This window comes from Tinamus guttatus, unplaced genomic scaffold (assembly GCF_059628265.1).
Source record: "Tinamus guttatus ecotype Peru unplaced genomic scaffold, ASM5962826v1 Tinamus_guttatus_pri_ptg000254l, whole genome shotgun sequence".
In the NCBI taxonomy this organism is placed as follows: domain Eukaryota; kingdom Metazoa; phylum Chordata; class Aves; order Tinamiformes; family Tinamidae; genus Tinamus; species Tinamus guttatus.
The window spans coordinates 351,473-367,376 of NW_028288788.1; the positions used below are offsets into that span (position 1 = coordinate 351,473).

Sequence of the window (15,904 nt, forward strand, 5' to 3'; positions counted from 1 at the left end):
GTGTTTTTCCATGTCCACACTCCTGGCTACGCAGCAGAGACTAAGGGGATGATCAGAGTGGGAGGGGAGCAGGATTAGATAAAGGAAGAATCGCTAAAGGCTGGTCTGGAGCGAGGTGAGCGGCGCCCGGCGCAGCTCCTGCCCTCGCAGCGCGTCTCACTGTGTGGTTAGCGCAAAGTGCTCCGAGTAAGCAGGGCTCCTCTCGCTTCCTTTGTGCTACCGAGGTGCAAAGCTGCGTGCAAGAGCCGTGTGCTGAGCCCGGAGGGCAGGGAGTTGCACCGTGAAACGACACGATGCAAAGACAGCCCTGCATCAGCCTCCAGTGCCGGAGGTGGGACGAGGGCAGGAGCTGGGCCCTCCTGTCCCTGAGAAGCAGCGGAGCTTTACACTGAGCTCAGATTTGTAGGTGGAGATGTTTCACCTGCTCTCCAGATTTGTTGGCACTGAAAATAGCTCTTCTGTCCAGCTTCCTTCTGGTAATTCTGACTCAGGCTTCCAGTAACGGAGGGTTTTTTTTTTTTTTAATTTGAAAAAAGGAAACAATCAGAGTGTTTATGCTTGAGAACTTCCCATCTTTCACTTCTGCCTGTAGAGCACGGGTCTCAGCAGTCTGGCCCTCTTCTTGGGCCATGAACTTGAAGCAGAGCCGCTTTTGGAGCCGCTTTGGGTGCCACGAGCTGCTGGCTTGGCCTTGCTCGCTGTCGGGAAATTCCAGCGTGACTTTGTTTGGTGGAAGGCAAAGGTCTCCTGGTCCCCCAAAGTGATGCTCCTTCCCTTCCCTAGCAAATCCAGTCTGTTGCTCTCAGCCGGACTCATGAGCTCAGAAGGGATCCGGAGATCCCACTCGGAGAAGTTGCACTGCTCCTCGGGAGCCTGAAGCGAGGATGGCTCCGGAACGAGTGGGAAAACAGGGACCAGCATCACTGCTCCCGGTGCAGAGCAAATCCAGTATTCCCATGATAAACTCCGAGCAGGTCTTGAGAGGGACTGCAGATTTGTTCCCATTGTGGCAGGAAGAACGTCCTCGCAGGCTTCTATGGCACACACAAAGTATCCACGCCTCTTGCAGGAGTGTATTCATCTTCACCAGCTGGTTTCTGTGCTTGGTTGATGAAGACACATAGGGCATTTCAAAGATTTATTAGTTTCCTGGCTTGACACTCCATTGCATTTCACAAACAGAAGCTGTTAAAGCCCATTGATGGTGTCAGAGCACACGGAGTGCAGGGAGCTTCGCTGTTGTCCTGTTTTCCTGCTTTAATCTTTTGGGGTTGGAGGGATGAGACTTGTCACTCTTTTCTGACCTGCATTTTATTCTGTTCCAGCTGTTCTCTCCCAGCAGATCATTCCCTGGCTTAAACAGTTCAAATGACCATGCTCCTGCTGTCCCCAGCACCCCACTCCTCATAAGCTATCAGGTAAGAAAGGTGGTTCTGCTCCACATCAGGGAAAGGTTCTCACCTCAGTAATGCCACAGAAAAGAGAGATTCTAACCATTTTTTCCCCTCAGGGGGAGTAAGATGAGAAAAATCAACCAGATGCATTACGAGTCACTGCCCTTTCCCAGAAGTGTCTTATATTTCCCTTGATGTAGTCTCACTGTGTTAAAGAATGATCTGTAAAGAATTTCTTTACCGCTAAATCAGCAGAGTTGATAGAGGCTGCTCTTTTCCTGGAATTGCATGACTTGACTTTCTGCTGCTGGGCACCGTGCTGAGTTTAGAGCTGGTCTAGATCCCTTATTGTGGAGCAGATTAGAGTGCAGCTGGGTGGAATCTGCACTGGCCTGCAGCCCATCTGAAAAATGCTGCAAGCATCATTCCCTAACTCAGTATGGAATAGATGTCGAAAGAAGCTCTGAATGCACTTGTGGGGCTCAAGGTGCGGGTCCCTTGCACTGCTGTAGTCTCTAAATTAAATGAGTTGTATTTGAAAGGTTCACGAATTTGTGCTGGAATTATTTAAATAGTTTCTGGTGCTGTGTAAGACTGCATGTGTCATTAATTCAATATGAACCTTCATGTTTGGTCAATGTGTTTCTTCTCAGTCTCAGGCTCCTGCAGAGGAGGAGGATGAAGGTGAAGAGGAAGAAACTGAAGAGTTGGGGCAAACTGAGACATACGCAGAATATATACCTTCAAAGTGTGAGTATTTTGCCGTCACATGGGTATGAGCAGTGCTCTTAACTCCACTGTGGGCCAGCCTAATTCACTGTTACCTTCTTTTCTTGCAAGCAGTTTGTGGTGTTTGCCCTACCACATCCCAAGCTTGTGTTTTTGTAGGATTTTGCACGCCAACTTAGTCGCCCTTGGTTTGTGTTACCCTAATCACTTTTCTGTGTTTTTTTTTTTTTCCTCCCCTATTTCTTCCCTTTGGAAGAGACGTGAGTTGTTCCCGAGCAGAGAGCTACAGAACGTTACCGTAGAGCCTTGAGTCCTCCTTGGGGTGCTATGTAGAAGTGAAAAATACAATTAATGTTTTCTGTGTTGCTGTTATAGCCAAGATTGGGAAGCACCACCCTGACCTTGTGGTTGAAACGAGCACTCTGTCCAGCGTCCCCCCACCCGATATCACCTACAAGCTTTCCCTTCCACTCTCCATTGCCAATAAAGGGTCGCTGTCTGCACTACAGCTGGAAGCAATCGTTTATGCCTGCCAGGTATGTGGCTCCACCTTGCCTGGCTTGCATGTCTTGCACTAGAAATAAACCCTGCCTTTCCTACGGACAAATGTTCAAATATGTTTCAAAATAGCCTGTAATATAGAAGAATCACCTCTGGAAATACTGGCACAGGCCGTGTTCCTTTTGAAGGAAGGAACTTTATGTGGAATTTGTCTCTGTGAGTCTTTTCCCAAAGATGCAAGAGCCCTTGGCTTCTGCTAGAGGTGGGAGCACTTGGCATTTCTGAAGCCAGAGCCCTGAGTGACAACCATGAGTTGTCACTTGTGAGCTTGACCAGTCCTTCCTTTGCTTATCTGAGCGGGAAATGCACTTGCATCCATGGGATATGTGAGAGGGTTAAGGAGAGCTCTTCCAAGCTCATATGAAAGCTGTTAGCAAAAGCCAAATCTATTTTAATTTCTAACTCTGCTTTTGATTTTCCAGCAACATGAAGTTTTATTGCCCAATGGGCAGCGAGCTGGATTCCTCATTGGGGATGGTGCTGGAGTTGGAAAGGGCAGGACAGTTGCAGGGATCATCTTCGAAAATTATCTTAAAGGGAGGAAAAAAGCTCTGTGGTAAGTTTTTTTTTCATCTGTTCCTGTAAGACCTTGGAGTTGGTTTGAATTTGGGTGTAAGGAATTCCTTAGTGCTGATGCTGGCTTTCAAGTTGACTCACTGTGGCCTTGGATAAGTCGTTTCCACCTCTTTATGCCTCTTTGTTGTCTGTGAAATGGGAATATTTCCTCTGAAGGGGTGATGGGAGGATGAATCACCATGAAATGGCAAATCACATACAACTTGGAGGGCAGTGGCAAGCCTGGTCCTGCTGTCTTTGAAGTAGTCAAGGGACATTTTTGGCCTTCTTGGGTGCAGAGCCAGAGTCTTCTACAGAGTATGCACAACTTTCCATAAGTGGCTGTGGAAGACCAGAGGTTGCTGTAGGATCTTGCTTTGAGGTGTGTGGGCACTTGGAAATGTGACGGTTTTCTACACCTACTATTGCTTTAGTCAGAGCTGTTAATCACTGTGCAAGCCCTGACGGTCTCCTCAGGAGATAACCGTGCCCATATCTTGTTTTTCAGGTTCAGCGTCTCCAATGATCTCAAATATGATGCTGAGAGAGACCTGAAAGACATCGAAGCCTCCCACATTCCCGTGCATGCTTTGAATAAGGTAGGGGAGAGGAGGTGTAGGGGTGTTCTGGCAAACAGCAAGCTGTTTGCTCTCCTGTCTCTCCACACACACTTCCCACTCTGGATTCTTGCTATTTTTATGCACCCTCCAGAGCTGCAGCACAAATACCAGGCTGCTTCCTGCGGGGAGAGTGAGAAGTGTCCCCGTCACCGTGCAGGACTTAAACCTTTTTAGCCATTCCCAGCGAGTGCAGCGGAGGGAACCGCGCTGGTCAGACGTGGCCGTGCTGCACTCTCATGGGCTGCTGTTTTTCTGTGCTGGTTTCATCGTGTCCCTTCTCTGAACGTGCCACACTTACTGGTGCACAGCTTGGTGCCTGGTAGGAGATTGTAAATGCACAGGGTCGTGGCTGAACACACGGGCCTTTTCATTCCATGGAGTGAATCAGAGCATAGTCAGACTTTCTCTTATCAGCGATGAAGCATTAAAATAGAGTATTTTCCAACAAAAACCACACAACACAGGGCTCCTCATAACCTCTTCTTGTGCCTCTTGTCCACAAGTTGTGTTTGCCACCCTGCTGGCTGCCTCGCTGCAAGGTTTTCCTTTCCAAAGGCAGGAGCACGTGTCCTGTACGGTCACGGCAGAATCGGCCGCGCTGGCTGTGGGAGAAGGATGGGATGTGTTGAGGACAGGTGTCATGAGTGTGTGTGTTCTTGTCCTCCCTCTTTGTGCAGATTAAATATGGTGACACAGCTACCTCAGAAGGAGTCCTCTTTGCCACTTATTCCGCTTTGATTGGTGAAAGCCAAGCGGGCGGACAACACAGGACACGCTTAAAGCAGATTTTGGACTGGTGCAGGGAAAATTTCGATGGAGTTGTATCCTTAAAAAAAAAAAAGAAAATGAGGGGGAGAAGGAGACGAATTGCACGTTGTGGTTGTTCTTTGCCAGTGAACACAGAGCTGGGGCCCTCTGAGGTCACTGGCAACAGTGTGATGCCCATGGTGGAGGTTTAAGTGCTCTAAGTGCTGATTCCTGCCTCACTCTGCTGCCCTGAAAGGGACAGGATGGGGCAGGGATTAACTTCTTCAGCCATCTTCCCCCTCAGCATTTTGACCGACTTGTCCTTGGGCAGGAAGCCTTGTCTTGGCAGGGAAGGGAGGGAGGGGAGATGGCTTAAAGGCTCCAAAAAGCAGAGGACTAGGCAAAAATGACAACTGTCATGTGGACTGGGAAAGGAGCCTGTTTTGTTGATGATGGGGCAGGTGGCTCAAATGGTTGGCAGAAGCTGGGTTGTGTTTTCCATCTCTTCCCACCCCCGTGAAGATGTTGCACCCTTTCTCCTTAACTAACTTTCCCTTTTAGATTGTGTTTGATGAATGTCACAAAGCCAAAAATGCTAACTCCACCAAAATGGGCAAAGCAGTGCTGGACCTTCAGAACAAACTGCCTCAAGCAAGGGTTGTTTATGCCAGTGCCACAGGTAAGCTTGTCCCAGGGACACCGGGCCTCAAAAAAATGCTGGTCACCTCTGTGATCTGCCACCCTGTCTGAAGGATGTCCTTGAGATGTGATCGCATGAGCTGAGAGCACGTGTTCCTGCAAGAAAATTGACATCAGAGCAATGCACTACAGAGCAGATAAGAGGCTGGGATCTGCCCCAAGTTCTGTCACTGCTTTTTTTTTTTTTTGACCCTTTTTTTGTGACTTTTTGGCAATACAGACTAATCTCTCCCCAGATTAACCTGTAATGAGGATGTTTGTCTGTTTGATGCATAGAGGAGAGCGCTTGGAAAACCCCTCGGGTCTTCTACGATACGATACTGAATGACCATCCTTTTCAAAGGATGAGCTCGCTTTTCTTGAGCCCAAACTATTTACAACTGCTTTATCTGACAGTGAATTCTGTTCAAACAGGTGCTTCTGAGCCAAAAAACATGATTTACATGAGCCGCCTGGGGATCTGGGGGAAAGGCACCCCTTTCAGAGTGTTTGAGGAGTTCCTGCATGCAATTGAGAAAAGGTGGGTCGTGTCTGGCTTCCCTTTGTACCTGGCTTGTGTTTTGTGGCAGACTTCACCTGGCCCAGGGAGAAAAGTGCCTTGACCCATTGGTCTCTGCCTGGTAACTCCTCAGAGGATTCCATTTTGCTCATAAAAATAAAAGTACTGTCCAGTGGCAGCCTTTAACGGCAGGAGAGAGAGCTAGGATGTTTCCAGAGGAAGGGCAAAGCCTTTTTGTCACCCAGTCCGTCTGCTGGGCTGGAGCAGTGACAAGGGCAGTGCATTTTGCTGGGTTTTGTAGCGGGGCACTGGTTTCCAGAGGAAATCAAACTGAAGCAAGATTGGAAGGGTCATTTTGCCATTTGGGAAGCGGACAAGATCCCTGTCGCGTGTGTGTCTGGGGACAGCTCGTGCCACCAGGAGAGGCCCTTGTTCCACAGATGCAGAAAGGGGATTCAAGCCAGCTCTGTCTGTCTTCCTCTTGCAGGGGCGTTGGTGCAATGGAGATCGTGGCGATGGACATGAAGGTCAGTGGAATGTACATTGCCAGGCAGCTCAGTTTCACTGGAGTGACCTTCAGAATAGAGGAGATCCCTCTGGATGAGCAGTACAAGATTGTCTACGATAAAGCAGCAAAGCTGGTGAGCTGCAGCCCTGCAAGGGGGTGACTGATTAGTCGTGCTTTGGGCATCCCCACTCGTTATGTGGGGAGGATATGAAGTCCCTAAACACGGCCATGACCACAAATTAATTTTGTTCGTAAAAACAAAGGGGAAAAAATGGTGCACACTCTCAGCTTTTACATTAAAAAAAAATCTTTTGTGTTTTTTTGCCTCTATTTAATAGTTCTGTGTTTGGAAACCAAATCTTGCAACATTGTGCTAGTGTGGCAAGGAAAGAATGGCCTGACTGTTTCTTCAGATTAAGAGAGCAGCAGAAATAGTGATGTTAAATTAGATTAACAAACCTCAGACTGTTCTAATATCTTCATGCCCAGCAGTAACGAAAGTGAAGAACGAGATATTAACTGGCCTTTCTTGGTACTGTCTGCAGTGGGCAGAGGCCTTGATGGTGTTTCAGCAGGCGGCCGACTGGATCGGTTTGGAGTCTCGGAAGTCCTTGTGGGGTCAGTTCTGGTCCGCTCACCAGCGCTTCTTCAAGTATCTCTGCATCGCTGCTAAAGTCCGGCGCCTCGTTGAGCTTGCCAAGGAGGAGCTGGCAAAGGATAAGGTGAGGTCTTAGAAGCTAGCTCCAAATGGCAACGGCCAGCAGTTTTATCAGTGAATCTCTGTAGTCTGCAACCAAAATGAGGTGGTTTTTCAGCTTGACTTGAAAACAATTTCAAATGTCTTTTAAATATAGCTAAAACTCAGAAGCTATCCAGCAAAATCAGTTAGTTTTGAAAGGGGAGTCATCCATGCAGTGGTGTGAGCAGAAGTACCGAGGGGGATGTTGAAAGATGAGTCTTCATCAGGAGCCCTGTTACAGGCCCAGCATGTGTTTTGGAAAGACTCCAAGGAAAATATCTCTGGATCTATGAAAGGAAATCTCCAGAGGCCGTAGCTGCCCTCGCAGCAGCTGCGGTGCCCTCGCTGACGCCGCGCTGTCCTTGGGGTCTCTCCGCAGTGTATCGTCATCGGGCTGCAATCCACCGGCGAGGCGCGCACCCGGGAAGTCCTGGATGAGAACGATGGGCACCTAAATTGTTTCGTCTCTGCTGCAGAGTGAGTTGGAAACCCACGTGGCTGCTGCTGAGAGGGCATGTGGGAGGCTGGAGACGTGCAAGGGAAAGCCCTGCTCTAGGGCTGCTTCATTTGGAGTTCTGTGAGCTCAGTTTCAGAAAGAGTTCACCCTAAACAATCTGTAAATACAGAGGATGCTTATTTGGTTTTTGGACACTATTTCTTTAAAAGTGGCTTTATAAGCTGGATTGAGGGATTTTAAATTCTCCCGTGGTCCCAACTTGGGCAGGAACTGACCGGTGTAGCAGAGCTCAAACTGTGAGCTCAGGTGTGGTTAGTGTGGGTCCGACCTGGGAAATGCAGCCCTTGACACTGAAGACACGAGCAGGGGCGTCTTATTTAATGGTAGAAGCTGGGAGGACCGTGTGAGAGGCCCTGCTGGAGCAGCGAGAAGAAGGGGCTCCCCAGGAAATTTAAGTTCTCCAGTGCTGGATTTAGCATGACTGCGAGGCAGGGCTGCTGCTTCAGCTGCTGGACCCCGTCACGTGCTGGTTCTGTTGCCTTCCTCCATAGCCGAGGAGGGAATCACTTGTCCCTGAGGAGAAACCAGCAGCAGGGCTCAATTTCTGGGAGGGAATGAGGCTCGTGCTCTCCCTGACTTCTGCACCTTTCTAAATGTCCCGTGAATGTGACTGTTCTGTACCAGAGGTGATGAAAAGCCGGAGCAGTCAGTTGAGCTGCATTTCTTGTGCCCTGCAGGCAGCAGGACTATTGCTATTTTATTTTGAAGTGATCGTTCATGTGGGTGAAGGCTGCGAGAGATGCCACAGGTGCTGTGTGTCCAGCTGGGGCCCTGGGATTCAGGGGCGTTTCGTTCTGTGTCACTTCACTGTCTCGGGTCCGTCCTGAGCAGCAGACCCCAATTGCTGGCTGCACAAAGCAGCTCTAACCGCTGCGTGGATTGACTTGGTCCCTTGGTTTCTGCATGGAGGAACTCGGTGCTGGGTCCCCTGATGCTGCTCAGCTCTGCCCCTGCTTTTAGAAGCTGAGTCACCTGGCACTTGGGGCCACCGGGTGCCCCCTGGCAAGCGCGGAGCCCCCGTCACAGCCCCCGGCTTGGCAGCGCGTCGGGGCGTTTCTGGGGGGAACGTGCTGGGAAGCAGCAGCAGTTCAGAAGATGCTGAGGGACGGAGTTAAAGCTCAGCTGGTCGTTCAGCTTGTCCAGCCCCGCGGCCGGGTCTCCGGGCAGGGCCGCTCCGGAGCCGAGGGCACCTTTGGGCATCCCGAGCCCGGCGCAGAGGACACTCGGGCCCTGTCCAAGTGCCACCCGTCACCTCCGCGTCCGAGAGCCCCCTCCCTGCCTCCCATAGGGCCCTCTGCTCACGCGGGGCACTTGGCACGTCCCTACCTCTCAGCTCTTGCTTTTGGCATGGTTTTTCAACACAGCCCATTTAGCACGGCCTTCTCGTTGCGCTGCGGGTTCAGCCCCAGCGCCGTGGTCAGCATTCAGGCGTTTGCTCTTTTGTTTGCAGAACAGCCCGCGGAAGCATTTGTTTGATTTTCACCTCTTCTGATTTTTCCATTCACCCCAGTCGACTACATTTCCCACATTATGCCCCTTTTCTCTATTTCATGGACCCCTGCCCAGTTATTTGAAGAGTTTAGTGAAGCACATGGCTGAACCTGGCACCTGGTCCCTGCTCCGATCTGCAGGGCAAAAGCATCAGCCCTCGGAGCACGGAGAGGGGCACTGGGACTTGCTGCATTTTTCAGTAGTGATATAGCCCCTTCCCAGTGAAGTGTGTCCCGTTTAAAACTCCTTCTTGGTAGCTATATAAAGGTCTTGCAACTTTGGCATGTCGTGTGGCCAGGCTCCGCTGCCGGATCTCCCTGGAATGGCCATGCTTGCTCCAGCAGTGGGGAGGCTGCAGCAGGGAGCGTTTCCCAGCCCTGCAGCATCCATCTTCACTCGGCACCGCAGCCCGTCCCAAGGCTGGGATTCTGCTGGAGCAAACCACGCTCCCTCGGCTAACTCTTGGGTCTGTGCAGAACCCTTTGGTGGAACAAACTTGGTTTGTTTTGCTGTAGTTTTGGAGAGCTGAGCCGTACCGGTGGCTGACCGATCGTGTTCTAGTTGTTGTGCTGGATTTTACCCCTCTCTCATGAAATATGCTGCTATCTCAAATACACGTTGCTACATGATAACCGGCAGATGTTCCTATTCCTGGTAGCTAGAATAAATTTTGCATCTTACTTTCAGAGGCGTCTTTCTATCACTAATTCAGAAGCACTTTCCTTCAACCAAAAGAAAGAGAGAAAAAGGAACTGGCATTAAAAGAAAACGTAAGAGCACACTCCACTGCCCAGCATCTGCCCTCCTACCTTGCTGCTTCACCCCAGCCACTCAGCTGCTGCTTTTCCTTTTTCCCTTTCCCCTCTCCTGCTTTTTGCCGCTCTGCCCCGGTTCCCCTTTGCCCTCCCTCGCCTCCCCAGCGCTGTTGTCCCTCATCGGGAGGAGGGCGGCTCTCCAGGGCGTCCCCCCTTCGTCCCTCGCCCCACTGCCCTGTCACCAGTGTAGTCCCCGGCCCTGGCACTTGCCCAGAGGCTCTGGCCCTGTCCCTTAGCTGTTCCCCTACCTAGATTGATGGCAGATGGCACAGGAGCCCTGGCTGCGCAGCTGGAGCCAAGGGGGTTCCTCCACTCCCCCTTACTCACAGCAGGGCAAGTTTCCTGGGGAAAAAAAATCCCTTCCCGGCCAGATCGTTGGTGGTGGCTGCAGGTAAGAACAGCTTGGGGATTTCTTAGCGGGCAAAGGTGGAAGCGGGGCCGAGGCAGCAGCACGGGCAGATTGCAGAGGTTCCCCCGCCAGGCAGAACGTGCAGAGCAGCGCGTGCAGGTTCCTGAGCCCTCTCGTGTGAGGGGCACGTGAAAGCAAAGGGCATCCAGCTGCCAGCACCCAAACACCAGCACATTCCCTGTGCCGACAAGCGCCTCCGAGGGCAGGCAGACCCGCGGGCTCCTTCCCCATCGGAGCTAGGCCGGCTGCGGGTGCATCCTGGTGTGTGCAACTAGCTTCAACCCTGACAACGATTGCCTCGTTCTTCCTTTCTCTCTCTTCCTTTCTTTCTCTCTCCCTCCTTCCTCCCACCGTCCCTCCTTCCTAACCGTCCACCTGTGTCCAAAGGCTTCGGCTCTCCAGAATTAGCCTTACTGCTGAGGCAGTCTCAGCTATTTTGTGATTTCTTCTTTTCTTTCTGAGCTGGCACTTCCTCTTCTGCATGGACACACAAGGCTGGGGACCCCGGCGTGACGCTGCGTGTTCTCCGTTGCAGGGAAGCAGAAGGGCCGCTGCTCCAAAGCCCCGAAGGGCCTGTGTGACCCCGCCGGCGTGATCAAGATCAGCGACGACAGCAGCACCGACTCCGACGTGGGGCTCGACAGCGACTTCAACTCCTCGCCAGAGTCCGTGTTCGAGACGGACGATGTCATCTTCGTGGAACACACCTTCAACGGCTTCGCGGCGGAGGACAGGGGTGAGCAGGGCAGCAGAGGCCTCGCTCCTTCCTCGCTTTGGGGAGCTTCGTTCTTTAGCGCGGGGCGCGCAAAGACCAGCAGCGTAGGTGGAGGAAGGCGCCCGCTCCGGGACCTCGCAGGCGTGGGCACCTGTAGAGTAGCTATACCTTGTGTGCTCTGGCTAAGGGTCCTGAAGAGGTGAGATGGTGTGAGGAGATCTTTTTTGGGACGTTCTGTGGATGCTGAAGCTCCTTTGGCCTATGGGACAGGCTTACAATCTTGTCTAGATTTTCTCCTGTGATGCCCCAACCTGACCTTGTGAGGTTAATTCACATGAACTTGCTCACCTGCACTTTAGGTAGTGCCCCCAGAAGCCCTTTGGGGCCGACTTCTAATTTCTTTGACTCTTCCAATTTGCAGCCACCAGGTGATTCTGAGCTCTTGTATTTTACATTGCAGGCAATTTTCACTTGCTGCCTTCTCAAAAAGAGATGCATGGCCTGAGAGAACTAGAACATGTGGAAAAGATGAAACAGGACCTCCTAGCAAAAGTAAAAGCACTGGGAAAAGAGCTACCTCTCAATACCTTGGATGAACTGATCAATCATTTTGGGGGCCCGGAGCACGTGGCAGAGGTACTCCCCACAGTCAAGAGTTTATTTCACTGCCAGTGGGTGAGGGGAAAGGGGGTGAGCAAAAGGGGGTTGCAGCTGAAAGTTTCCTCCTCTTCCTTGCAACCTGAACGAGCTGTTTAGAATTGACTTCCCAAGCACTGTTTGACCAAGATGCTCTCTTCTCTCTTCTCGGCGGCGTGCGCAGATGACGGGGCGGAAGGGCCGGGTCGTTTGCAGACCGGATGGCTCCGTCATGTTCGAGTCGCGCGCAGAGCAAGGCCTCTCGATAGACCACGTCAACCTGAAGGAGAAGGAGCGTTTTATGAACGGGGAGAAGGTGAGTGAGGTTTGAGCCAGAACCTTCGAACATCTGCACGAGAGCAAGTACACGGGGAAGGACAGGGAGGGTGTCTTGTGTGCTTCTGCCATCCCAGCCTTAATCCAGAGGCCAACAAGACCCAGGAGTTTTCAGTTTGTCCTGCTGGCAAAGGCCCAGGTCGCTTCCAAGATCTGGAGCTCCCGTTGTGTCTTGCTCTAGCTGCTATTGTGAATGACGGTTAACCTCGTTCTCCCTTCTCACTGGTGCTTTTTCTCTCTCAGCTCGTAGCAATAATCTCTGAGGCCTCCAGCTCAGGTATCTCTCTCCAAGCAGACAGACGGGTGAAAAACCAGAAGCGCCGGGTGCACATGACACTGGAATTACCCTGGAGTGCAGACCGGGCCATACAGCAGTTTGGTGAGGACCAAGTTTCTTGGTCTCTGTCCCCTTCCCCGAGTGTGTTTCAGACCGTGCTGCCTTGGACAGCCCTCCCAATGAAAAGCTCATGTCACCATCCAAACCAGGCATTAGCCTGGCTTCCCAAACCAGGCTGCAGCCTGGGGTGCAGATATTTAGCTCTCCGAGCTGGCAACTTTCAGAGCACAGGGCTGCTGTGTTTTGCCAGGATAGAAATCCAGACACGAAGTAGCTGTGGTCATCTTATCTTATAGCAGAGGTTCCTATTGACTTCAGGAATGATTTGCTGTGTGGAAAGGGGGAAGCCTTCCCATGCCTGTGAATGAAACATGCCTGAGGTTTTCTCTGACGTCCTGGAGAACCTCTGGAGATGGAAAGGTCAGATAGGCTGCACTGACCATGCCTTTCACTCCCTTCTTTACTCGTATTTCTGCAGGCCGAACGCACCGCTCGAATCAGGTTTCTGCTCCAGAGTATGTCTTCCTTATCTCTGAGCTGGCAGGGGAGAGGAGGTTTGCGTCTATCGTGGCAAAACGTCTGGAGAGCCTAGTAAGTGCCCTGCAACAGGGGTCAGTTCAGCTCCCCTCTGAACAGCTTTGGTAGCTGCCCCAGCATGGAGAGCCTCGCTAGTGTGAGGGAGTGAATCAGCCCCAACTTCAGGCCTTGCTGTTATGGACTGAAAAAGGCTTCTAACATTCTGGGATTTGGAAAAAGAAGTGAGGAGGGGAATGTAGCCAAGACAACAGGAGGAATTTCAGAGAAGCCAATTCCAGATGCTGGATTTTCCCTAACATTACAGGAGCTTACACCCATGCTTTCCCAGACAGCTAATAAAAATATTAATGACTGCAGTTTGACAGTCGGTTTCGTTTTTCTTTGTTTCTGATAAATCCCCAAATACTTTAGGCAAGTCTTGATATTCCCAAAAGTCACTGCTTGCCCAAACTGCATTCATATCCTGACATCTTCCAAGACAAGATGGCTTTGGTCATCATCCCTCTACTAATTTGCAACAGCTAAAACTTGGAACTAAAATACTTGTGAAGATGTATGTGACATACAGCCTGCCTGCTGTATTAAGGTTTAATGTGTTGTCACGTCTTAAAAACTAAATGGCATGTGGTGTGGTGTAGGAAAAAAATCATTTTCTGGATGTAACTAGGGAAACAAAATGTTGCTTGATAGTCCCCAGCAACCCTGTTAAAACCTGGTGGATGCTACTGAGCTGGCTAGAGGCCCAGGATGTGCTGCTCACCGAGCTGCTGCTTTTCTTGGGATACTTGATCTCTCTCATGTTGTTACTTAGTCCCTCCTGCTCTTCTGAAGAGCTTTTTGCTTGGTCCATCTTCCTAGGGTGCCTTAACTCACGGAGACCGAAGGGCCACTGAATCCCGAGACCTCAGCAAGTACAACTTTGAGAACAAGGTGAGGGCAGCTCAGCGCAGGGAGGGCTGAGGCAGCAAGTGCCTTCGGCAGGGCCCGGGGTGCCAAGGCCGTTGCTGGCACCTACAGGTGGGATCTGGCCTAGCAGGCAGTGGGCGCGCGGCTCCACCGGCACCGGCTACGGCAGCGGTTGACACCGGCACCGAGTGCCTCCCTGGTGGGAGGCTCCTGTTCCCGGCCTTTGGGGGAGGCCGAGGAGGGCGCCCGGGGGATCTGCCTCCGCTGTCGAGGCTGGGGTGAGGGCTCGGGAGGCCCTGTGCGCAGGGGACATCCCTGGGGACAGACAAGGCCCCTGATGCGGCGTCCCCCTCAGCACACCGGCTCCGTGGCTGTCACTGGAGCTCTCAGGCAGGGCTCATCCCCGGCCTCACTCCTGTCTCCTTCCACAGTACGGGGCTAAAGCGCTGGACAGAGTCCTCTCCACAATCCTCAGCCACACGGAGAGCAAGGTTCCTGTGCCCAAGGGCTATGAAAGAGGAGAAGCTTCATTTTTTAAAGGTAAGAATATTACCCCTCTGGGTTTACTGTTCTGTCTTGCTGGCTGGCCTGTCTCAGGTCTGGGACTCGACGAGCTGAGCAGCGGGTTGGAGGGAAGGCGGGTTTTGCTCAAGGGGCCTTGCAGGCCTCTCGAGGCGCGAGGTTCAACCCCAAACTCCAAGGCTGCCTTCTGCCATTCCAGAAATGAAGCAAGGCCTCATCTCTGTGGGGATCTGCTGCAATCAGATGAAGTATGGCACCGTCTCGGTGGAGAAGGGTAAGGGTCATTTCTTCTTCTGCCTGTTCTGCCTGTGAGGAAGGACTGGAAGAGGCAGGAGTCGTAGCCCCTGGGTCCATCTGCCCAGAGCAGCTGTGCCCAGCAAAGGGAGGTGTTTGGGTGCTGAATGAGCCTCTTGGGGAACGTGACTGTGGGTTTCGCACCCGGGACGCTGCGCTCCTTGACCCCCCACGCTCTTGCAGATTGCTCCATCACCAAGTTCCTGAACCGGATCCTGGGCCTAGAGGTGGACAAGCAGAACATGCTTTTCCAGTATTTCTCTGACACCTTTGACTACCTGATTGACAAGGACAAGAAGGAGGGCAAATACGACATGGGCATCCTAGGTAAGGAGAGAGAGGACCTCTCCCTGCTGCCCCTGCACTGGCTGACCAGCCGTTCCAGCATGGTGCTGTGCCCGTGGTCCCCTCGGGTGCTGCGCTGTCCCAGCCCCACACAGCAAACCCTGAGACTCCTGTGCAAGGAGAGATGACATGGACAGAAAGTGACGGTGGTCTTGGGCCTAGTGCTCTAAACGAGGGCATGTGTTTTGGTCTTTTCTCTTGCTCCAGATTTAGCCCCGGGAGTGGATGAGATCTATGAGGAGAGCAAGGAGGTCTTCCTGACCCCTGGGCACCCGCAGGATGGGCAGGTCGTGTTCTACAAGGTAGGCAGCCCTCACAGTGCTCTGTGCACCCCGGCCTCCTTCCCGGAGTTCCGCATTTCCATTTGCCTTGGTCATGGGTGGGTCTTGGTGCTGGGAGTTGCAGAGAGGAGCTAAGGACAGCCCTGGTCCTGCCTGAATCCTGTCCTTGTCCCGCTCCGTAGCCTGGAGTGCATTTGGCAGCGCGTGTCAGCGCTGCCCCTCGGGCCCTGCCTTCGCCCTCTTCCCCACCTGCACGTCCTTGGAGCTCTGCTCCCCAGGGAGACGGGAGCTCTGAGTCCTCTGCGCTCTGGCCCTGTCCTTGAGGCAATGTCCTTGAGGCACCTACAGCTCCCGTTTCTAGGCCACAGCTGCACCAAATATGTGTTGGGGTGTGATCTGTGGGAGAGACTGAGCTTATCATGCGCTCTGGAATTACAGAATCCCTCTGTTTGTCCTTGTTTAGATCAGTGTTGACAGAGGCTTGAAGTGGGAAGAGGCCTATGAAAAGTCGCTCAAGCTGACGGGATCTTTCGACGGGTTTTACCTCTCCCACAGGGTAGGTCCGGGGCTTTGCCTGTTGAAGGGCTCCAGAGCAGGAGCTCTGCTGTGGCCCTCGGTCCCTGTGTGACCGTCTGCGGGCTGGGAGATGCCCCCACGGGGGCATCAAGGGGTTGGTGGAGGACCCCGCTCTGGGCAAGCGGAGCTGTGCCCG

The 15,904-nt window shown here is 52.3% G+C and overlaps 1 protein-coding gene across 1 annotated transcript in view; it reads left to right on the top strand.

Annotated features, from left to right (window-relative positions):
- SBNO2 (strawberry notch homolog 2) overlaps positions 1-15,904 on the top strand; it is a 45,090-nt gene that overhangs the window by 27,173 nt on the left and 2,013 nt on the right. Inside the window, exons 7-29 of the mRNA XM_088526736.1 lie at positions 1,326-1,418; positions 2,048-2,144; positions 2,499-2,659; positions 3,107-3,240; positions 3,748-3,838; positions 4,537-4,680; positions 5,168-5,285; positions 5,720-5,825; positions 6,292-6,445; positions 6,858-7,034; positions 7,431-7,528; positions 9,747-9,829; positions 10,819-11,019; positions 11,459-11,634; positions 11,819-11,950; positions 12,214-12,349; positions 12,786-12,898; positions 13,703-13,774; positions 14,182-14,290; positions 14,472-14,546; positions 14,750-14,893; positions 15,119-15,213; positions 15,656-15,748. Of these exons, the coding sequence (XP_088382862.1) occupies positions 1,326-1,418; positions 2,048-2,144; positions 2,499-2,659; positions 3,107-3,240; positions 3,748-3,838; positions 4,537-4,680; positions 5,168-5,285; positions 5,720-5,825; positions 6,292-6,445; positions 6,858-7,034; positions 7,431-7,528; positions 9,747-9,829; positions 10,819-11,019; positions 11,459-11,634; positions 11,819-11,950; positions 12,214-12,349; positions 12,786-12,898; positions 13,703-13,774; positions 14,182-14,290; positions 14,472-14,546; positions 14,750-14,893; positions 15,119-15,213; positions 15,656-15,748 (2,802 nt within the window). The remainder of the gene's footprint in view (positions 1-1,325; positions 1,419-2,047; positions 2,145-2,498; positions 2,660-3,106; positions 3,241-3,747; positions 3,839-4,536; positions 4,681-5,167; positions 5,286-5,719; positions 5,826-6,291; positions 6,446-6,857; positions 7,035-7,430; positions 7,529-9,746; positions 9,830-10,818; positions 11,020-11,458; positions 11,635-11,818; positions 11,951-12,213; positions 12,350-12,785; positions 12,899-13,702; positions 13,775-14,181; positions 14,291-14,471; positions 14,547-14,749; positions 14,894-15,118; positions 15,214-15,655; positions 15,749-15,904) is intronic.